We start from the raw sequence: 24,299 nt of genomic DNA on the forward strand, positions 1-24,299 counted from the left end.
AGTTGCATGGCTGGGTTGGCTGCAATAGGCTTTTCCAAACGCGGCAAAGAACTAGAGCAAACTGCAGCAAGACGAGTCACAAGCTCTGTGTGAGAAAGGGAAGAGACTGAAGTGGCTGTTTTTTTGTGGGGTCAAGTCCAAACACCAAGATTGGATTCTGGCTCCCTTGTGATCCTGATAACACACTAATTAAGAGATTAATCAGGATGAAAGCATTGATAATTAAATATTACCACTTGAATGCAGATTGGTAAAGGATCTATACTGGAGTAATTGTGTCCTGCTGGGCTGGTGTTAAGAGCCACCTCTTCTCCACGTCCCCAGATGCTTGACACCACCTTCGAAGGATGTTGTCTGGTCCCAGCTAACACAGCGTTCTTCCGATGTTGTCTGATCTCGGATAACTTAAAACGTTCTCCCAATTTCGTCTAGTCCCAGCTAACACAAAACGGTCTCCCGGTCTCTTGCTGCCATGTAGTGGCAATGTGGGGTAGCAGTGTAGTATACTGGTTTAGGAACAGGCCTTACAATGCCAGGGTTGTGGGTTTGATTTTACCCTGACTTTTTGACTTTAGAGTTTATTTGGCTAAGCAGGGGCCACTCCTCCATGGGCAATGTGGGGTTAAGGCCCTTGCTAGAGGACCCAACAGCTGCACTGATCTTACTGTGGCTACACTGGAGCTTGAACCACCAACCTTCCAGGTCCCCAGTCAAGCACCTTAGCAGGTTATAGGCTGCCCCAGCATTTGTCTGTTGTCTTAAAGTGATGAATCCGAAAATGTGTCAGCTGTTTGCTGTGTGACTTCATCACTTCTAGATGACAGTGGAGTGTTCAGCCTATCGAATAGCTTCAGAGGAGATTTAGTTCCGGCACATTACCATCTCTAAACGTGCCACGGTGGCTACCGGCACAAATTACAAGGGGCGTAATTGTGCCTTTTCACATGTTAAGTGTTAATAGTCCGGACAATTTAGGCCCTGACATATCTGCAAGACTGGGAATTAACGAACCGTATTATGAGGTCGTTGGGCAGATTAATATTTTGTGATCTGATCTGGTGGAGAGGAGCATTAAACTCACTTAGAGAGCGACAGGTCCAGCGAACCGAAAAATAGCTATAATAAATGAGCTACATTTTTATATTTTTTAAAATTGTTAACTGGTTGTTGCTGCTTGAGCAGCACCCTTAAACTGCATACTGACAGGCCTGAGGGTGCAGTTTTTGTTTTGGGAGTTGGGGGGGTGGTGGATTGGAGGTGTTTGATTGCCCGGAGCTGAAATGGCCTTCAGTTGATAATTCTTTGTCGGGTTTACTTTGAGAAGGAAGGCTTTGGCATCTCTACATTTCTCTCTCTCTCTCTCTCTCAGGGGTTAGGTATCTTGCTCAGGGGCACTTCGACACGCCCAGGGCGGGAATCCAACCGGCAACCCTTCGACTGCCAGACGACTGCTCTTACCGCCTGAGCCAATGTCGCCCTTAAACGCCCTTAAATCTCTCTCTCTCTCTCTCTCTCTCTCCTTTTTTTCAGCAACTGATGAGAGAGCGGCAGCAGATGGCGAGCCGGCCCTTTGCGTCAGTGGCTGTGGCCCTGGAGTCCGTTGCCGTGGCGCCGGAGGTGGGGGCAGAGCAGACGGAACTCTTGCCAGGGCCAGCCGAGGTGGGTGCTTTTCTTCACATTTACTGCATGCGACTGCCCCCTTTTTCCCACCATGACACCAAGCAAAGTGAGCCTCACCTGAGCTTAGGCATACGAGGCGTGCCCTGTAACGCGCACACACACACACACACACACACACACACACACACACACATGCTGTACCATCGCTGATCTGGAATCAGCTGTCAAATCTTATTGTATAGTCTGGCTAACATTGGGTCTGGTCTGAATCGAGTGATATCATAGCATCACTGATCCAGAATCAGCTGTCAAATTTTAGTGTATAATCTGGCTAACATTGGGTCTGGTCTGAATCGAGTGATATCATAGCATCACTGATCCAGAATCAGCTGTCAAATCTTATTGTATAGTCTGGCTAACATTGGGTCCAGTCTGAATCGAGTGATATCATAGCATCACTGATCCAGAATCGGCTGTCAAATTTTACAGTGTGTAATCTGGCTAACATTGGGTCCAGTCTGAATCGAGTCATATCATGGCATCACTGATCCAGAATCAACTCTCAGATCTTACACTATATAATGGTACAAGCCTTTAATTTAAGTCTTAAACCATGTGTGCAGTAAATAGTTTTTGAGATATTGACACTTTTATAGGACTAGTACAAAATAGGTGGAAATTGCCTTCTATGGGGGGGCAAAGTGGAAAGGGTAAACCCCTTAAGGATCAACCCTTTTCTTGACAGTTGAAAATTACATATATAAATAAAAGTTCCTATTCTTGAAACCTTTTGACTACGGCAGCATAGCATCAGTCATCCAGGCTCATTTCCTAAAACACTCCACCTGACCTACTTTCACCTGACACAGCATTAACAGACTGCTTTCCCTGAAGCTCAGATGATACATTTTGGGTTTTCCATTCGGGTGATTGTCTTTTTTTTTTTGTATTTTGTTTTTGTTTTGTGAAGAGCTCAAGGTGACATGCATCAAATTGGATTTTATATCTTCACAAAGAGTTAATTAAGCAACATCTGTCGCTGTTGCACAGCGTTCGTTTAGCCTAACGGCGTAATAAAACACTGCAGTTTGAAGTGGCATTCTGAAAACCGATTGAGGGAAGTCATCACATTTCATGGTCCATTTGGGCAGTGAGTAGCCCTTTGTCAATGTGAGGCAAGCAGCACTTGTGAGCATTTTGGTCATGAGCAGCATTTTTGTTGTGAGCAGCATGTGGATAGTGAGTAGTGTTTGGGTAGTGAGTGTCTTTTGTTTAACATTTGGGTAGTGAGTCGCTTTTTGGGAGTGAGGAGTGTTTTTTTAAAGAGTATCTTTTGGATAGTGAGTAGTGTTTGGGTAGTGAGTGTCTTTTGTTTAACATTTGGGTAGTGAGTAGCTTTTTGGGAGTGAGGAGTGTTTTTTTAAAGAGTTTCTTTTGGATAGTGAGTAGTGTTTGGGTAGTGAGTGTCTTTTGTGTAACATTTGGGTAGTGAGTAGCTTTTTGGGAGTGAGGAGCATTTTTTTTAAAGAGTATCTTTTGGATAGTGAGTAGTGTTTGGGTAGTTAGTGTCTTTTGTGTAATCTTTGGGTAGTGAGTTGCTTTTGGGTTGTGAGTAGTGTTTAGGTAGCCAGTAGCTTTTGGGTTGTGAGTTGTGTTTGGGTAGCAAGTAGCTTTTGAGTAGTGAGTTGTGTTTGGGTAGCAAGTAGCTTTTGGGTAGTGATCGGTAGTGAGCAGCATTTAAACAGTATGTGGTCTTTGGACATCGCACAGTATTTGTTTCAATTTGAATATTTTAAAGCTTTTATTTCTTTTATTTAGTTTTCATTATAATACAGTATGGGCCCCAGGGCACTGTCACTGAGCTCTTCTGTGACTTGACACCATTTGGATAGTGACATCTGATCTGGAACGGTTTGAAACCACTCACTACGCCATGCCATTGCACAGGTCAAATGATTTTTTGTGACCATTTTCCCACCTAGCGCAGAGACTTTTTCTTGGTCTATCTTCACAGCTGTGATATGTCTGCTTTCTGAAATCACTTTTAATGTCATAGTTTCTCCTTCTCTTGATTTAGCCCTGGCAGGTTCACAGACTGAATTGCTCTCCATTACCTTTTCAGTTCCTCCTGAATCAGGTTTAATTAAAAATGTGAAGATACAGTCAAATTTTATTCGCTGTCACAGTAAACTGCATATCCACCTCGTGCATAATTGACCTACGGATTATCCGACACCCTCATTTAAATGGTAATGTCAGTGTGCAATGGAGATTGACGGGCAGGCAGATTGCCAGCTTCTAACAGTATCAGTACATTAAATGTACATCCATACTCGGTGGGGAAGAAACACAGATACCGCCAAACAGATTAGTTAATTTCATATTCCTGAATCCCAATGTGGCTTTCCTCAGGCTGTCAGGGTTCCCCCGGGCTGTCAGTGTTCCCCCGGGCTGTCAGTGTTCCCCCGGGCTGTCAGTGTTCCCCCGGGCTGTCAGTGTTCCCCCGGGCTGTCAGTGTTCCCCCGGGCTGTCAGTGTTCCCCCCGGGCTGTCAGTGTTCCCCCCGGCTGTCAGTGTTCCCCCATGCTGTCAGTGTTCCCCCATGCTGTCAGTGTTCCCCCGGGCTGTCAGTGTTCTCCCGGGCAGTCAGTGTTCTCCCGGGCAGTCAGTGTTCCCCCATGCTGTCAGTCAGAGCGAGAGCGAGAGAGAGATATTTACATCTCACCGTTGGTTTTATTACAACCCCATATTTGCAGTAAGTGCAGGCGCCGTGGCCATTACTGATGCTCTTACTGTAAACACTCAGCACTTTCTCAGTAATGCTCTGCTAGTCTGGGGAGCAGCCAAAGCCTCTGTAATTGTACTAAAGCTTGTGTTATTGCCACTGTGGAGTGCTTGCGCGCCACACGCCTGAGGTGTTAAATGCCACTCTGTTGATGACGGTATTCAAGGTTGTAGTGTTAACTATCTCAGCAGCACAATTCACATGGTTCCGCAGGTGTCTTTGGGGGTTGTGTGCTGTTTTAATGGGGCGAATAATCTGTATTTACCATTGTGCGCATAGCATGCATCACCCTTGTGTTTCTTTTATCCATATTTTTTGTTTGGAATACCTGAGTGGCGTGATTGCAGCAAGTGGCCAACACTGGTCTTGCTGAAGCTGGTCACTAACTCCACTGCAGTGTTCCAGTCACTCCCTTCATTGTAAGTCAGTGGTACCAATATGGTAAAAATACAAAGTCAGTATTTTTTCTGTTATGAGTGACTGTCTTACCTTGTTAAAACAAGATACTGTTTTTTCAGGTAACCCACAGGCCCGGATTAACAAATACAAATTGAAATATCTGCTAGCTATTGCTCTTGCAAATGTTAGCGAGCTAATTTGCATGCTTATTGGGGTTTTATCTGAGAAATAATTTAATATAACATCAGCTAATCATTATCCTCAATAGCTCACTAGTTTGGATTCCATGTTACCTAGGTAGCTATAGCTTTCTCAGTTAAACTGGGTAATGTTAGCTTAGATGGTTGGGCAGTAGGAAAGTTGGGCAGATGATCCGGAGAGCGACACGTCTTCTCCATGCCGCATAGTCTCCAACCGCAATTCTGACTGAGGCGATCAGGGCGCTGTTCTTGTATGCGGCAAGCCTCCCTCTGCTGAGTGGCAAGCCAATTATGCCGCCCCATGTGAGCCGGCCAAACACAGCCTTTGGCAGGACCGGGAATCGAACCGGTGTGCAACTGCAACAAACTGAATGAACTGCAACAGCAAGCATCTTAGCCTGTTGTACCACCGCAGCTTTTATTTTTATTTTGGATTATTATTTAGAAAAAATTGAGATGGGGTCCAGTACACAGGCATGGGTCAACCCATGTAGTTTCTACCACATATACTCCCCCTACATCAGGGCCTGGCTAAATCAGGCTTACCCGGCCCTGTTTCTTCATCTTGTGTCTCCCCAAGTGCCAGTTTGTTACGTTAACGGGTTATTAGAACAATATAGTAATAGTTTGTGGACAAATCTGCAACAGTTTGCGTCACTGCAGGGTTAGTCATTCAATACAGTGCCCTCCATAATGTTTGGCACAAAGATCCATCATTTATGTATTTGCCTCTGTGCTCTACAATTTGTAGAGATTCGTAATAAAAAAAAACGTGGTCGAAGTGCACATTGTCCGTTTCACCATGTAGAATTAACAGCATAGACCTCTATTTCAGGGCACCATAATGTTTGTTATGTAAATGAAAGTAGTCATGTTTAGTATTTTGTTGCATATTCTTTGCATGCCATGACTTCCATGACTGATGTCTGTGACCTATCAAGATCATCAGAGTCTGGATATCTTATTTTCAGGTTGTCCTACAAGATATACTAATACTCTTTGCATTATAATGGATCTCAATGGAAATGGAGGGTGGGACTAGATTCATCTGTAAAATACACTGTTACATTTGTTGGCTGAATGGCTTTAAATCATCAAGGGTCCAAGGTATCAAATGAGCCTCAAGTCACCATGCTGCTGCCAGATATGCAGTAGATACGAAAAGAATAGTTTCTCCTGACATATTTTCCTGTTGAACTCAATGGGAAAAAATTTTCAGGAGAACTATTAGTTTCATATCTACTGCGTGTCCTTTACCCTTTTCACAGTTCAAAAGGTCTGTCACGGGTGGGGTGGAAATCAAGAAAAATTGCAGAGTTGCATCTCTTTCTTTGCTGCTCCAATTTCATCTTTTTTTCAATCTGAGAAAAAAGGGTCTCAAGGGTATCGCTCTGGCAGATGATCAATATTGGCCTTTACCATTATCGTGGAACAGGCACTGTCCTGTTTAATTGGGGCTTGAATGTAATTAGAAACGGTTGGGGAAGTTGGCATTCAGAAGTATTAGGCTATTACGAGCAGTGTGAGGTTTGTTCGTGATAATTAGCGCTTGGATCGGGTTACAAACTACACGGCGCTTATGGTTATTCGATTTGTTATGGTGTTCTGACACACAGACGGATGGCCCCTGAAGGATTGGGTTCAAGGTTTCGAGACCTTTGACCTTCCGCGGTGGTTTCTGTGTGCACCGGACTGCACTATTGTACTCGAGGTAACACTATAACTATCACTGATTGGAAAAGGCCATTTTTGGACAGCTTTGATGTCCTTTCCTTTGTTTATTAGTTCACATCTTCTTATGTCAAGTCAAATGTTTATGTATCGTACATTTTACAAACAATTGTCACAATATGCTTTACAGTGGACCCTGCCCATGTCTCTTTGGGATGTTTATTAGATTAAATGCGATTCAACTTTGTCATTGCCTTCTAAGATAATGAAATGCGTTCACTGACCCATCCTACTTAATTAGGAGCAGTGGGCAGCCACAGTGCAGCGCCCGGGAGCTAATGCCTTGGTCAAGGGCAACAGCAGGAGTGCACCTGACCTGTATATGTTATGTTGTGCAAACATCCTTTGGTAATGACGGTTTTCGAGTTTGAAGTTGAACTTGCGTATCTGTGTGTCTGTGTGTATTTGCGCTCGTGTGGGAGTGCGCATGCTTTTATGCGATGTGTATTCTGAGAGCTGTTGCATATGCGATCGTCTCCGCTGTCCGTGGTGTAGTGATCTCGCTTCGGGTCTATATCCCACCGCGTTCCCTCCTCCTAATCAATAGCTCCCCCTGGAGAAGAAAAATCAATAGTGAATTTCAGGGAAAATGTTGGGAGCGATAGGGTGTGGAGAGATGTCACTTTGTTATGAGCTTAGCCTCATTCTTTGTCCGACCCTGACCCTGTCCGACACTCGGCACGTTACTGGGCGAAACGCCACGGACTGAAAGAAAAATAATGAAGTAATTTCCTGAGTGCTAAAATAGCCGGCAATGATTACATTTATCACTCTGAAAAAGTGCCTGTGAATGTTTTTTGCGCTGCTTTTGAAAAAGGAACTGGGGCTCCATGTGAAGAGCATTGTGCCCAATGAGTTTTTCTCCCTACTGGGCGAGTTTTCCTCATTTATTCAGGGCTCAGGCCTTATTTAATATTTAATTATTAGGTATTATTCCCAATTTTCCCCACTGTTACTGGATAAAGCATCTTTGTGAAAGTTCTCAGTGAAAAGGGTGATACAAATTAAATAGTTTTGGTCCGGTCTCCCAAAGGGTTATACTCTGCAGAGATATAGCCGTGGTATGATAATATAAGAACAATTGTTGCCAAATCTCCCAAGTTCTCTGCAGTTGTCACCATCCACTGTCCATAAGTGGGGTTTTGAGGTACAGCTGTATCATCACTAGGGCAGCTGTGAGGTACAGTTGTGTGTCATCACTAGGGCAGCTGTGAGGTACAGCTGTGTCATTATTAGGGCAGCTGTGAGGTACAGCTGTGTCGTCACTTGGGCAACTGGATGGTACAGCTGTGTGTCATCACGAGGGCAGCTGTGCGGTACAGCTGAGTGCAGATGCTACTGTAGTCTCCTGGGTGAATCCTGGACTGCTTTGATTCTCCGGTTATTTTATTGTGGGTGCATGCACACGTCTCTAAGAGTGCATGCTCGACTGCCTGGGAGTGAGTTGAGTGATGCCATTGCAGTGTGTTTCGGTTTTCTCAGAGGAATCGAGGATCCCAAAGTATCGAATTAGAGATTTGTCACACTTTCTGTCAATACTCCTGTCTCTCTGCCTCTCCCCCCACCATCTGTCTGTCTCCCCCTTTCCTTCCCTATGATTTTCTAACAGGCTACGATGGAGACTGTGCCAACCGATGGGATGATAGCCTAGACTGTATACTTTGGGCTCTGAACCAGATCAGAAAAACTTCATACACTAAACCACTTCCTGAGTGGTCAATTGGAATCGAAACACAGAATCTGCTCGCAAGACCTCTGGCACCTGACAAATTGAATACACCTGAATTGAACGGCCTGAGCACATTTCTTGCCTTTTGCCTGCTGTCAGTCCTGCTCTTTTGGGGCTATTATTGGGGGAATCACAGAGTCTGTGACACGGTAACAGTTGCCCCGACACTGTCTCCATGGGGACAGCCTCACTCAAGTCAGCCTTTAAGCCTTTTCATCCTAAAAGCTTTTCCAACACTGCAACCCTGAATTCAGCTTTCTGTACAAATATACACCTATGAGCACTGAGGCGCTCAGGAATGCCTCTCTCTTTGTCTCTCTCTCTCATACACACACACACACACACACACACACACACACACACACACAGAGTGCGCTTTCACGCACACTGCCTCCTCGGCGGTTTGACGTTATTTTAGGGCAGGTCGATAGAGCTTGTGCGGGCCCGTTGCGATGATGAGCCGATTTAACCGGAGAGTGGCGGGTTTCGCGTAGACGCTGTGCTCTGCCCTGACACCGGATGATTACTCTGTCTGCATATGAACGACGGTGCTTATTACAAACCCATTTGTCTGTGCCCGGCCTGTCAGCGATTGTTGTCAAAGAGCCATTTCAGAGGCGATTTATAAAAACGAGCCACGGAGGCTCTGCGTGTTCGAAAGAGGCTTCTAGAAACAACCACCCGCCCTTTCCCTTTTAAAATTGTTATTCAGCTGACCCTTTATCCGAAGTGACTTACAGTTGATGAGGCTAAGCAGGGGACAATTGCCCCTGGAGCTGCTGAAGGGCCCAACTGCTGTTTAGATCTTATCATGGCTATTGGGCTTGAAACACCAACCTTCCGGGTCCCGGCCATGTACCTCACCCCCTCCCCCCCTCCCCCCCCAACATTGCTTTTACACACGCAGTCTGCAACCGTATCGCATATCCATGATTGGACTATACAGCTGCCAAAATACCCATTAATACGACAAGACGTCTGCATATCAGAACTGAAAAATTACTTTCCGCACCTGTCCCCTGTGTATTGTAAATTGCAACAACATTAATCAACAGCCCCCCCTACCATAGTTGCTGCTAGCTCACTCTTGTCATTCTATACAAGTCTGTTTCTTCATAGCAGCCAAGATGTAGACTGTTTAGACAGTTTGACTTCCCTTGAAAAGCTTATTTAGCAGTGAACAAAAGGACTAAGGCTTATCTGAGGCTAAGTCTGAGAGACAGGAGGGCTGGCAGCATCCCCACAACACAGTCCGTCTTGAGAAACTTTAAAAGAAGGGTATCTCATGTTCACGTCAGTGTGGCTTAAAAACATAATGTGTCGTGTTTATGTGTTAATAAACAGCCCTGCCCTGAAAGCCCGCCTCAGATCGATTATCCCCCCTGCAAATGCCCTAGTACAGTCAATATGAGATTGATTACTCAGGCCTTGATTAGTCTTTTTATGACGAGGCTTAGCTATGGCCCCTGTGCCTGAACTCAATCAGTGGAGGAAGAGCGTGTCCTCTCTCTCGCTCTCCCCCTCTCTTTTTCTCTCTCCCTCTCTCTCTCCCTCCCCCCTTCCCTCTCTCTCCCTCCCCCTCCCCCTCCTGCTCCCTCCCGCTCTCTCTCTCTCTCTCTCCCTCCCCCCTCCCTCCCTCCCACCCTCCCTCTCCCTCCCCCCTCCCTCCCTCCCTCTCTCCCTTCCACCCTCCCTCTCCCTCTCACCCTCCCTCTCCCTCTCTCGCCCTACCTCTCTCTCTCTCCCTCTCTCGCCCTCCCTCTCTCTTTCTCTCCCCCTTTCCCTCTCTAACCCTCTCCCTCTCCCACCCTCCCTCTCTCTCTCCCTCCCCCCCTCTCTCTCATTCTCTCTCCCTCCCTCCCCCTCTTTCCCTCTCTCTCCCTCCCTCCCTCTCTCTCTCTCTTATTCTCTCTCCCTCCCTCCCTCTCTCTCCCTCTCCCCCTCTCCCTCTCCCCCTCTCTCTCTCTCTCTCCCCTCCCCCCCCCCTTCTCTGTCTGAGACAGCCCACAGTGAAGCCTAAACAGAGCTGTTGGTGACTTAATTTCCTGAGTACTTAGCAGCTGAGCCCATGTATCAAACAGTGAGACCTTTCTTCGAAAGAAAAGGATTTCACCAGAGCATTTTGTAGCTTATTCCTTTTAACTGTCCTTATAACTGAGAACATAACTGATCTGACCCTCATATACTGCACATTCCAGCATGCAGTTCTCCCCTGCATGCATTCTTCCTCTGTGAAAGTGGCATTAGCCTTACTTATATTTCTTATATTACGTGTTTATGCCAATACAGTGTACTCCCAATTGGGTTATTCCGTGTGAAGGTTGTTGCAACGCCGTCTCAGATTTTGTTCAAACCTTGTCTATATGAGTGTGTGTGTCATGAGTGTCCCAAAACTAAGGCCTGTAAAATATTTCTGTTTAAATCCTGTTTTCATATTTTATTAGCCCTTGATATCATTTCATTTATATAGCCTCCAAAATGCCTTATCTGCAAAGCCATGTTTGGGCATCAATATCTCGACAAGTATTGTTCCTAGCCTCACCAAACTTTTATTTTTAAATTCCTGTGTCATATGAATATGAAGAAATAAAGGATACATTTTCAGTATGTTACAAAATATCTAGTTATCCTAAAGGGCCCTCTGACGCTCCAGTGGGAGTGTCTATCTAAATGTGTTTCCATATAAAAGGTTGGATGTGTTTATACATGTAATTTTACGGTGTGCGCATTAGAAAGCTATATTTGGAAGGGATAATACCCTATGAACGAGTCGGTAAGTATGAAATAATTTCCCTACAGGGTGCTACGTCCCGATGCGAGGGCCTAATCATGGAGATACTGAGGCAAAAAAAGTAATCGGAATGAAATGTATGTTTTTGCCGTAGGTAAATATCTCTGAAATCTGTGTATTTTTATATGAAGGAAAAGTGTAAGGACAATGGCACTTTGTACCCTTAATATCTGTACATCAAGCAATTTCCATGTTCATTTTTATATTCCCGCTAGCTCCCCCACATACCATTTTGGTCCTGTGAAAATTAATAAAACATTGTATTTGCAGAAAAAAATATGATTGATATATTGGTGCAAAAACGTTGGTTTGTAGTACCCTCAATATTGCTCTCATTTAGGAATTGGGGACTTTTTTCCAAATTTATAGGCATGCAGTACAAACTTTTAATGATTCGGTCATACTGAGAACATGTTTGTCTTCCATCACACACATTTTGTGTGAGGCTAGGACTAATAGTTTTAAAGATATTAATGACCTAACATGGCTTTTTTGAGTGTAAAAATGAAAGAATTTATGGCCAAAAAGAAACTTTGAACAACATTTGAGACTGTGCTGCAACCACTTTCCTGAATTCTGTGCGATTTGACACGGAATGACCCAATTGCTTAAGCTGTTCAAATGTCATTCAAGAAGGTAAAGTTGGTTTCAGGTTGGTTAAACAAATACTTTGATTAAAGTACTTGTATTAAAATGTTTTCGAATAAAGACATTTGATCACAAAAAAGGAAGGTATTACTGGTGTGTGCCTTAGAGCGCATTCTGGGAATTGGAGCTGATCTCTGGATTTAGGAAATACCAACATTGCAGTCAGGACATGAGAGGCTTTATTGGTTCAGTATGTTCCTTTTGTGGGTGTGTTGGAGGCTTGCATGGGGAGCTAAAGACGCTGTATGCATATAGGCATTGGGGTTATGGCTGAAGGGTGAGGGGTGAAACCCATACTAGGTTTAGTAGCACAGTACTTGATTCTAAAACGAAACGCTGGGCAAAAGGAAGACGCAGTAGCTCAAGTCACTGAATAACAATGGTTTATTGAACATTGAAAAAATGGCTCTCTGTCCGTGGTCTATTCAGTACGTTGCATTTTACACATGCACTGTCTCAATCCCTCACCTACAATCTATAGAGAATACACAGTTTTGATTGCTAGTGTGAGCAGAGACCATTCTGAAATCGTTTACATTTCACATAGTTATTATGTAGTCCATTCAGTTTACTCAAAGTATCCATTTCAGCAAAAAACTAAACTTGAGTTATAAATCTATCATTTCTATACAGCATTCTCGGCTACTCATCCCGCTCTAAGCTCCACCACACGATTGTAATGATTTAATTTAGTTTGATCCAGGACATCAAAGCGTTGGTCATTCAATGGGTGAATAGTGTATTGTTGGAGGGAGTGAAACATTCACACCATTGATTTGGTTTCAAGACCAAATACATTGGAAAATCATGGAAGGAGGAGCATTTTGCATTTACAGTGTTGGAGTAATTTTAAGTCCAAAATGGCTGACATCAGTTCTGGGCTTCTAGTGTTAACCCCCCCCCGTTTTTCTGCAGGGTGCCCCAAAGCCCATCGCCATGGAGCCCTGCTCCGGGGGCAAGGCTGCTGTGCTCACTGTCTTAATGTGTCTACCCCGGGGTTCATCCACAGTGCCCCCACCAGGCCAGTCTGGTAAGTACCCCGATAAAGGTCTCGCTGGAAGGAAAACCGTCTTGCTAAAGATTTCAGCCTGTACTCTGCAATCAACTCTACACCTTTTGCTAACTCTTTATCCATGAACTAACAATGAACACACAACTCTCAAAGAAGCATTTGAGCAGCCAATTGTCCAATAACTTTTGGTCCCCTGAATTTGGGGGTGGGACTATGAATAAAAAGGGCTTCACGGTTCACCCATTATGAATGTAATGACCCTCAAATTAAAGATCCTCACCTTAAAACCACTTAGTGACACCTGGTTTATTTGAACTGTTTGTTTGCTGGAGTACGGAGCAAAACCAAAACAAATTGTGCCACTGTCCACATATTTACAGATCGCACTGTATATTCATACTGTACATTCATTTTATATCGTAAATATAAAATATATATTGTTTATAAATTATTGTGTTAACTTTTATGGTACAAGGCACTTAATATACTGCATGTATTATAAGTTGCCATATTAAATGTGTATATCAGGGGTAGGCAACCCTGGTCCTGGAGAGCCGCAGGGTGTGCTGGCTTTCGTCTCCACCTTAAAATAAGCAAGCGACTCAGACCCAAGAAACCAGGTGAGGTGAGTTAACCGTGTAATCAACGGCTTTCATTGATCAATTAATGCCAAGCAACAACGAAAGCCAGCACACCCTGCGGCTCTCCAGGACCAGGGTTGCCGCCCCCTGGTGTATATTATAACAGGTATTTAAATAATGTGTACATATTGAATACAATTTCTTCTTGAAAGCAACAAAGCGTAAATACTCTCCCTAGTGTACTGTAGCACCACCGGTTCTCTTGCCTGATTAGAGGGGCGGAATGAAAACCGGAAGTACTGTCTACTGGCCTCAAAGGCCGAATTTCAGTCTTCCTGGAATACAATCACAAAAAGCCTTCATATGTGAGTGAGGGAAAAGAGGTACTTTAATTTCTTCCCCCCCCTGGCAACCAAGGATAAACTCAGACCAAATGCACTTTTATGTATCCCAAGATTGAGCTGCTGTAAACAAGAAGCAAGCTGTGACAAATGCACCCAATTTATTAAGCAGAAGAAATAAATTATACAGCGATCATTTATTTGGAAGAAATAAAAGTTGGACTGGCTATTTTTCGTTCACTGTCTGCATCTGGAGGTTTGAAAATGACAAAGTAATTGCATGTATTTTTTGTGAAAATAGAATAATTTAATCAATTCTCTCTCCAATTTTTTACTGGAACGTACAGCACAAATAGATGTTGAAAGCACTCTGGGAAGAAGCATTTACTGTGCATTGTACAGTAAATGTTGTAATATTTCCCCCTCGTGCTAAATGGAGTGCAAGTATACATCTCCTCAGATAGAGCTATACGCCTGCAGTAGAGTGTTCCACTGGTAATTCTGATTTGCAAACAGTGTGTAAGGTCAGAGCAGACGTGAAATGCTGTTGTGTAAGGTTAGTGCTCGTGTAAAATGCCCTTGTGTTAAAAGAGCAGTTACAATAAAAATACACTTGTGTAAAATAAGAGCACATGTTAAAGAGGCATGAGATTTTTTTTTTTTTTTTTTGTTGATCTGTCCAAGAGGTCAGTAATGGATTCAAGACACTATTATACTTTAATCTTCAAAAATCATTTGGTTTCCACAGGGATATCCAATGTTATCTTATCCAATGTTGGTGGAAGCTTTTTGTTCTGGCCAATCACTGTGACACATAATTAAACTAATGAATGAATCAGTCTCCAATCAAGACCTTAATTAGTCAGTTAATCGGCCATTTTAGTGCAGGTCTCCAAAGAAAAGCCCACAGTTGCCCTTCTGGGCTTAGTCGACGCCGCTGGTTCAGATATCTGCGCCCTTGTGCTGGCAAACTCTTCAGTCCTTAATCATTTAATCAGTCGCGTGTCTACTGCGATTGACCACTTGCCACTGATTACTGTAATTACAGTGTAGTGCCAATCATAACGCCTTGAGAATATGGTCTGAAATGCTAGTTAAATATGTCACAGATTACATGTTCTGGAAAGCCTGGTGACCCGAACAGAATTGGAGTGCTGGTATGAAAGGCACTTGGGAGAAGGCCACTGAGGAACCGGCTGAACTGAGCAGTGTGGCCACAGTTTTGGAGAGTCCTGTCCATAAGCAACAGATGAGGAAACACAGTGGAACGGCTTGACCTCGGTCTCTTAAATGAAGCACATTTTGGTCTCCCCTAAGCTGCGGTGAGGGTGTGTGAGCGTGTTAAATATTAAAGGTCCACACGCATCAGCGTTCTCTTCCTGGTTTTAGTATCTAAGGCACCCACAAAACATTCACAAAGAGCAATGACTAAGGCTTTTTGTTTTTTGAAGTCCCTCACCCTGCCCCCAGAGCCCAACCCCCTGCCTCCCACCTCCTGTTGTCAGCTCTTTGTGTGTTAACGTTTAGCAATGTCCCTTTAATAATGATACAGTTTGATCCTCAAATTTGCACACTTCTACCAAAATTGCGATTATTTTACTTGAATCAATGTGGAACACAAATCGAAAGCTCAAAAACATGAAAAATGAACTTGAATATCCAAGGCTGCGTTTATACTTGAGAGACCTGAACTTAATGCAGCGTCTGTTTTTAATGTGAATTATCCAATACACATCACCAAACTTTGAACTGAAATGCACAGTTAAAACATTGTGATGCACTTTCATATTTGTTTTAAAATGTGAGAGTGTTTGTGTTTTATTCATTTCCCACTAGGTTTTGTTCAGGGAGTGTGTTTGTTTGAGTGTGTTTTGGTTTGCACATGACGTCTTGGCTTTGTGAAGACCTCTTTAGAGTGATAACTTTGATAAATAGAAACCTGAGTAGGCACACAATCTCACTGCCTTAAAATGCAGGTTTCAATAATAACTATTTTGTTCAACTGTAGAACCTTTTGCCTGAAAGAAACTGGTACTTTTTTTATTGTGAAAATGGCTGATCACTTTCTTATGTCTAATGTTTTTGTGGTCTTTGTTCAGGTGTCTTTTGAACTGAACAGAGCCATGAAAACGTCGAGCTGCTGGCTTTACCAGGCTCCCAGCAAGGCATTCTTTTATTAACTGCATGCAATGCTTTCAGCTTTTTTATGAATTAATAATAGTGATGGATGCAAATTATATTTGCTGTTCCAAGCTCAATTTTATTAGTGCTGACTGCTCTCCCAGTCTCCCAGAGGAGGTTAGAAGTTGGAGGTTTTTGAAGCTTGCAAACTTTGGAGAACTTGCGAGTCTAAAAGTCACCCGAAAACTTCCCCCACCTGAGTTCTTTCAAAGCGTCTTTTCAAAAGCTTTCCTGGAGCTTGCTGAAATTACTGAGATTGCTGCATGTGTGTCAGTCTTCAAGTGGCTTTGTGAAATTAAGGCTAGAAGATGTGGTCTGAATCTTGATGCGTACATCTGTCCAGAAATGGTCAGACAATTTCCACAATCTCAGCTGTAACATCACTGTGATGTCACTTCCTTCCCTGCCAAACCAAGGGTGATATAGGTTTCAGGTTTCCTTTCTTGATTTTAATATATAGATGTCTGCTTTAACCAACTTTACCAAGTCAGAGGTTAGCATTCAGCAGTGGGTGTTTCTGTAGTAAATCTGAAACTGATTTGTTTGTCTGCTCACAATGATATGAAATAGCACTGAAGGTTATATTGAACATATATCTATTATTTTTGGTTCCATGGCTTGTAAGGTATGGAACCAAATTACAGTAATTACTCATCCCCTGAACTCATTAAGGTGAAATATGGTCAATTTCCAAATCCATCTATTTTAACAGCCAACACCCTCGTTTAACGTTTGCCACTCTGAATACCAAACACAAGCACATCAACTGTTAAAACCCTTCACTTATCCAATGTGTAAAATACATTTATTAATTATCAATTATCAATTAAATTGCCAAATTCTTTGATGGGCAGAGCAACCTGATGGATCAATCAACAAGTCACAAGCAGATTAAAATTAAGGAGTGTATTAAGTTACACACAAATCCAGCAACTAACAATGGAGGCGATACTTGTAGATAAATAATAGTTAAATACAGTCAGTTGCAATCTGCGCCTTCAAGAAACGTGTGTTCCACGTAACAAAACCAAATCGCGCCGCATTGGTTTCCGCTCAAAGCAGGAACAGGGACTTGACCGGACACGGTGGGGAACTGCCAGTTTCACCTCCAAGAACCCCGTTTTGGTTAGAGTTCAGCGGACCTGAGTGATGACAGAAGGCGTTCTGTCATCTCGCTTCTTCCGGGCGGGGATTCCCATTCACCACGCCTGCCTCGTTTCAGTCCACAGTCCACAGTGGCTCCCTCTCCAGGCAGAGGGCGCAATGGCCCCTGGAAGGCACCCAGTCCATCAGTATCCTACCGCTTCATATGCTGGGAAGCGCTTCCCAAGCCCAAGTAATGAACTCTCAGTGTAGTCTTTTGGGGAGGGGGAGCCAGTGATAGAGACAGAACAGACAGCATTCCACATGATTAAAACGGAGCAGGCTACTTCAGTTATGTGTACAGTGCAAGTTTACCGAAAATCTTTTGCTTGGGTCTCAATGGCAGTAATCAAAACTAGTTACCCTACAACACAGTGACCTTGAAATTCATTGTCTCAAAGATCAATCAAATGAGCGAAAGGAACGTTTGCCTGACTGCTGATAACCCCAGTGCAGACACTCTTGCTCCCCCCCCCCTCTCTCTCTCTCTCTCTCTCTCTCTCGCTCTTTCTCTCTCTCCCTCGTTCTTTCTCTCTCTCTCTCCCCCTCCCCCTCTCTCTCTTCCCCCCCTCTCTCTCTCCCACTCTCTCTCTCTCTCTCTTCCTCTCTTCCTCCCTCATTACTGCATGTATATCTATAAATACTCCCATGGACACTGTAGCTCAGTGTGTTTGCTTTGTTGCCAGGCGATTGCTCCAGCTCCATGTCCTTGACCTTGTGTGGGAGAGTGTTGTGAAATGGGAGTATTGATTGGTGTAGAACCGGTCAGCCTGTGCTGTTGTTTTTATTATGGCTGAGCTCCTCGCATGTGCCACTGCTCATTTCTGGTACACCATTGTGTGCGTGTGCGTGTGTGTGCGTGTAATGTGTCCTATGGTTTGGTTTTCTGTGTGCGTGTGTCTATATATCATTTGTAAATACCATTTATTTTATATGTAATGAACAATATAAAAAAGAATTTCAAGAATACATATGAAAGCTTTTGTGTGTGTGTGTGTGTGTGCGTGTGTGTGCGTGTGTGTGCGCGCGCATGTGTAATGGATTATCTTAATTAATGTTTTTCATGTTTAGATGGCAAATAACACTTGGCTTCAGAACATTAAAACTAATTTTAATATTTAGCATTGTTGTTCAGCTTCCTTCCCCTGGGCCAGAGAGTTGATCAAGATATCTGTTTGTGTTTTTAAACTGTGGAGCACACACACTCTCTGCAGAACTGCAGTCTCTGTGGATCCACACTATACACACACTCCCTACAGTGATGCAGTTGCTGTGTGTGTCTGTGTGTGGTTGTGTGAGTGTGCGTGTGTCAATGAAGTGAGGATTGAGTCAAATTTGTTTACAACTACAAGTTCAGAAACTGCCAACACCCTCAACAAATGTCACTTCTGTCGCAAATGTCACAACTGTTCTATTGCTGGAACCTTCTTCTGACTATTTTTGGAGGAATCAAATTGTGGTTGGGTATTTTCTTTCGTTAGTTTCTTTTGTGCCTGAATTGCCTATGTCTGTAACTGTTATATTACAGTTATTTAGCTGACTCTTTTATATCCAAAGCGACTTACTGTTGATTAGACTAAGCAGGGGCCAGTCCCCCCTGGAGCAATGTAGGCTTAAGGGCCTAACAGCTGCACACATCTTAATGTGGCTACACTGGGACTTCAACCACCAACCTTCCAGGTCCCAGTCAAGCACCTTAGCCACGAGGCTATTGGCTGCTCCTCTAACCAAATCCGGTGTGTGTGTTATGTGCTGTGTTCACAGGCATCGCCATCGCCAGCGCGCTCATCGACACGTCGCAGCACAAACCCATGGACTTCAAAGAGAAGAGCTCCGGCCTGAAGAACCGCAAACAGCTCCCTGCGCCGCACCAGGGGACGTGCGTTTGAACCCCGCACCCACAACCCCGACCGTGCCCATACTCTCCGCACAGCGCCTCTAACGGCTTCGGACCATACCGAAGCTGTGCTGCACCAACATTTTTTAGCGAAACAAAATGAACACTGTTTCGTATCGACAGTTTTCATCCGCTCCTGCAAATGGATGAAAGTATCAACTGCTATAAGCTCCGCCTTCATTTCCCAATCCCAGCCTAATTTACCTCTCTCCCCACCCCACCTATGGTGGCCTCTCCCCCTCTGTCTGTGTCTCTCCTCTCCTCCAGTATCTCCTCGGTCTCCTCCCCACCTCTTTTGGCCCCGCCCCATTCCCACGGTCCCACAGTACTCCTTTGTGATTGGCTCACAGCACCTGTGAGGAACAGTGCCTCCCTGCCATTGGCTCTCGACAGCCTTTAAGGGACAGTTCCTCTCTGTGATTGGCTCCCAGCTGCCTTTGAAGGACAGTGCGCTGAAACCAATCTCCTGAGGGATCTGCTGCTGCACGGTTGGCGTGGGAACGCCAGGAACAGAAAAGGAATTCAAGACTATTTTCTGTGCTGGAACTGGAGAGTTAAATGAGCGCGTGTGTGCGTGCGTGCGTGTGCGTGTGTGTGTGTGCGTGCGTGCGTGTGTGTGTGTGTGTGTGGCCAAGTGTGTGAGAGCAAGTGCGAACGAGAGAGTCTGTGAGGCGTTGCCTAACTGGAAAAGCATGTTGTTTTTTAAAGGCCAGGTACGGTGTAAGAACACTTCTGTTTTTAATGGTCTCTAATCCGTATGTTTTATGTCGCTGTATGTGAATCGCCGCTGTAGGAGATTAATTGGGACACGCCGCTTTGGGAGATGAATCGGGACACACAGGAGTGTCTCCAGGTCACAAACCCAATGCACCTACAAAAGAGGGACCCTGCTCTCTATTGCCCCCTAGAGATGACTGAAATGGCAAGGGGACTCATGTAAGGGTGTCTAATGCACCTCCATGTTGGTGTTGCAGCCAGCAACGGGAAAGGGGTTCTGTACCCCTGATAAGCAAGTGTAGCTATGGGTGTGGCGATACCCTGTCTCTAGCAGCTGTGTGTGTGTGTGTGTGTGTGTGTATGTATGTGTATGTGTATGCGTGAGTCTGCGTGTGTGTGTCTGCGTGTGTTTTTGGTGAGAAAGCGCAGGTTAGAACAAATGAGTCTCAACCCAAATGTGAAGAACAAATACAATTTGAGTGTTTATGCTTTCTGTTGTTAATTTTGGTTTACGATTTGTTTTGTTTGTTGGTTTTTACTAAAGGATGATAATAGATGCATGCTCCTCCCTCCTGCAGTCATATCTAAGGTTATGATAAAACCCCTACAGTATGTGTTAGTCACTATTTTTTTAAACGAACCATAAAAATAAAAATAAAGAAAGGATTTATCCTCTGTTACATATCACGAATCTGCAGTGTGTTTCAGATTTGAACAGACAGGTGGGACAATAAAATATGGAATCGGTGTTAAATTTCCATCTTAAAAAAAGAAATTTCTGGTTTTCATTTTACCTTCAGTGTCATACTAAAATCATACTTGGGTACGAGAGCATCCTGAAGCTCATGGATCTGTCCATCTGCCTGTCTCTTGCGTTCTTGTCTTGGAGTTGGCCTTCTTTTCATTGTAATTATTTTCCAGTCTCCATTGGTGTCCATTGGCCAGTATTTAATGTTCTTCTCACGTTGACCGTGACATCGTTGTCTTGCTTTTGATGCTTTTACTGGAGGCTCTGAACTGAAACACTAATTTACAGTTGCACACGTGTTCCTCCCGACAGTATTCAAAGTCCTTGAATTACCTTCCGTAGCTTCTGATGTGATTCATACTTCATCATTTACAACTCGGACTTTCTACCTCATACTTATGAACTTATAATGCATACCTCATAACTCATTATCCATAGCTCATACCTGTGCCTGATTTAGTCGGGCAATCCAGGACCAACATTTTCCATTGGTTGACTACACGTATTTGTCTTTGTTTTGATATTTTTTCTTTGTCACCTTGATTAGGTTAAAACATCATTATTCCCTCCGAAGTTCCATGTTTATGATATTAAGATAATGGTTGCATTTCTACCAGACCTGGGTCAAATATGTAATTTAATTGTTTTTGGATTCAAATACTTTTCTGTGTTCGATTGATCTTGTCTGGTCCAGTTGAGCCTGCACTTTTTGAGAATATGTCATAGGTTCCAATACACCAGACAAGCTCAGTAAAGCACAGAAAACAATCAAAATCCAAAACGATTACGTGTTTGTCCCAGGTCTGGTTCCTACCCAATTTAGCAGGAAACTGCTGAAACTGAGAAACTGTCCAACACAATCTTAAGTTTCTCCTAAAACACTGTGCCTTTGATGGGTAGTGTACCAATGTCAAAGTTTAGATTTGCCCTTGAAATAATGTGCGAACGCATAGATAGATGATACAGCGTTAGCTAAAAATTAGAAGGTTCTAAGCAGTTTTGAGCTATTGAGCTTCAAAGATTGAAGTGAATGGGCTCCAAGCAGATACAACATTCTAAATTTGGCATTTTCCTCATACTTTTAGACGGTATTTTTGTATAAAACTTGACACATATATTTAGTGTCCTATAAACAACATATTTATGACACCAAAAAAAAAAAAAAAAAGTCAGACGCTTTAAATTCTCAGCTCACGATAGATGAGCAATTAGATTTATACCAGTGTAATCATAATCACTTGTCTGAAAACGTTGTTCTGCAGTGCTACAGTCTCCTCAGGTAGAAGCAGTCATGGCTCCAGACTTTTAGCCCTTCTGCCACCCTAGACGGGGTCACGGACCAGGGGCACTGTCATGGACGCAACATGGATTTCCCTCTATTTGTTGGGAGGGATGGCACCATTCTCCCTTGTGCCTAGAACCGACTCTGGGTAGGACAGAGAGTAATGGCAGTTAATGATAATAAATGCTCCAGAGCTGGAATTGTAAAGCTCAAAGAACTGCTGTCAGTATGAGAGTAACTCACAGACCTGCTGTCAGTATATGAATAACTCACAGACCTGCTGTTAGCATATGAATAACTCACAGACCTGCTGTCAGTATGTGGGTAACTTGCAGTTTAGCTGGGAGTGATTGTGTGCGAGTGAGCTCTGGAGGTTTTCACAGTGATTGACTGCTCTGGATTGTGGGAAATCTTACAATGCTGGTGTTGTAGCTCCCAGCCTTTTCTCACTTTGATTGTAAATGGGGATATGGGAACTTTTTTTGGATGTCAGTATAATTTTGGAAGTTCATGTAAGAATACTCTTCTGTACACATTTACTGTGCAGTTGTGTTCAAATAAATAGCAGTACAACATCACTAACCTGATGAACCACTGTTATTAGTAGTAGTGATATTTCTGCATGGCGAATAATTTACTTGTTGCTGTAGTAGTGTAATAGAAAAACAACAGACCCAACTGTCATGACATGCACGCTGCTTGTTCTGAGTAATTGACTAATTCATTGAAAGGGGCATGTTCAAAATAATAGCAGTGTGGAGCCTGATTAGAGAATCCATTCTGTGAAAAAACAGGTTTCATTAATAAGCAGGTGTTCTTTTATATGAGCTACAACTGTTAAAACAGATCGAAGAATAGTCAGAATGGCAAAGATTCAGCCATTCATCAGCTCCAGAAAGAACAAAGATGACTACAATTACTGGTAAGTGCTGTTACAGTCAGAAGACGTTTGATCAAAGCTAAGCTATCAGCAAGAAGCCCCCGTAAAGCACCATTGTTGAAAAAAATGGCATGTGCAGAATCGGTTAAAATTTGCCACGGAACACATCGATTGGCCCAAAGAGAAATGGCGTAACATTCTGTGGACTGATGAGAGTAAAATTGTTATTTTCGGGTCTAGTGGTTGTTGACAGTACGTCAGACTACCCCTGGGTAGTGAATTCAAGCCACAGTACACTGAAGACAGTGAAACATGGTGGCGCAAAAATCATGGTATGGGGATGTTTTTCATACTACGATGTTGGGTTCATATATCAGGGTGAATACATCAAAATACTTGAAGAGATTATGTTGCCGTATGCAGAAGAAGAAATGCCCCTGAAATGGGTGTTTCAACAAGACAACGACCCCAAACACACAGGTAAGCGAGCAACAACTTGGTTCCAGACAAAAAGGATTGAGGTAATGGAGTGGCCAGCTCAATCCTTCGACCTCAACCTCATTGAAAATTTGTGGGGTGACATTAAAAAAATGCAGTTTCTGAAGCAAAACCCAAAAATTCACAGGAACTGTGGAATGTAGTTTGTTCATCCTGTCTGAAATACCCGTTTCTAGGTGCCATATGTGGCTCGATGCAACACAGATGCGCAGCAGTTATGAAAAACAATGCTTAGCAACTAAATATTAGTTCAGTAATTTAAAGTGAAGTTTAATCTTGAAAAATGTCTTCATTTTATACAGTAAGTGGTTGAGTTTGAAGAGAGAAAAAAAAATCCTTTTCTTTGCTTCCTGTAAAAGAATAACGCAGACTTGATAACATTTGTTAATGCTTTGATTTGGAATTGAATGTGTGATGTTTCCACTACATTTGAAATATGGAACTAAAAGCTGTTACTTTATTCACTTTATTAAAGGTACTGCTATTTGTTTGAACACAACTGTATGTTCTTATTACATTTAATGAAAGTTTTCATGATCACCAGTACTGTCTGAGCAAATCAGATTTCTCACCTCTCATGTTCTCATCTCACATGAAATGGTGGTGTGTTGAGCATATTGTTGCAAATCGTGGGCAGACTGACGTATATGCGGTTTGCTACTATGCCGTCTGGGGAGGTCAGTCATACGTTCTCCAGGCTGTAAAACATATGCCTATGTCATTATTGCTACACCCTCAACACAATGGGAGAAAACCTACCTCAAAGCCTGCTGCACGCCATTGGGAGGAATCATTTTGTTCAACCTGTAAACCGTAGCTCGACGTTTTCTGATTGAACGTGGCCCTGCACTGACATGCAGCTGTGTAGTTTCCTCCCACCTCTTAATCCAACACTGCTGCTTGGTATTCTCCAGCCACCTTTGAGCCCCGTAATAATATGGAGCTGTGTGCCCTCTGCCCTTCTCTGGATATCCTGACAGCTCATACAGCCATCTTCTTTTAAACTCAGTGGAATCACACGTGTATCGGTGTTTCCACCCGTGACTGTTGTCTGTGCTTGGGTCGTGTGCTCATGCATTTGTTCCTTCATTTATCTTTTGGTTTTGGTTTTATCTCT

General features: G+C 43.4%; 1 protein-coding gene across 1 annotated transcript in view; it reads left to right on the top strand.

Moving 5' to 3' along the window:
• Nucleotides 1-20,549, top strand: part of atrnl1b (attractin-like 1b) — a 143,122-nt gene extending 122,573 nt beyond the window's left edge. The window contains exons 27-29 of the mRNA XM_061230943.1: nucleotides 1,531-1,659; nucleotides 12,818-12,932; nucleotides 18,925-20,549. Of these exons, the coding sequence (XP_061086927.1) occupies nucleotides 1,531-1,659; nucleotides 12,818-12,932; nucleotides 18,925-19,049 (369 nt within the window). The 3' untranslated portion in view covers nucleotides 19,050-20,549. The remainder of the gene's footprint in view (nucleotides 1-1,530; nucleotides 1,660-12,817; nucleotides 12,933-18,924) is intronic.
• The last annotated feature ends 3,750 nt before the right edge of the window (nucleotides 20,550-24,299 follow it).

This window comes from Conger conger, chromosome 2, assembly GCF_963514075.1.
Source record: "Conger conger chromosome 2, fConCon1.1, whole genome shotgun sequence".
Taxonomy (NCBI): Eukaryota; Metazoa; Chordata; class Actinopteri; order Anguilliformes; family Congridae; genus Conger; species Conger conger.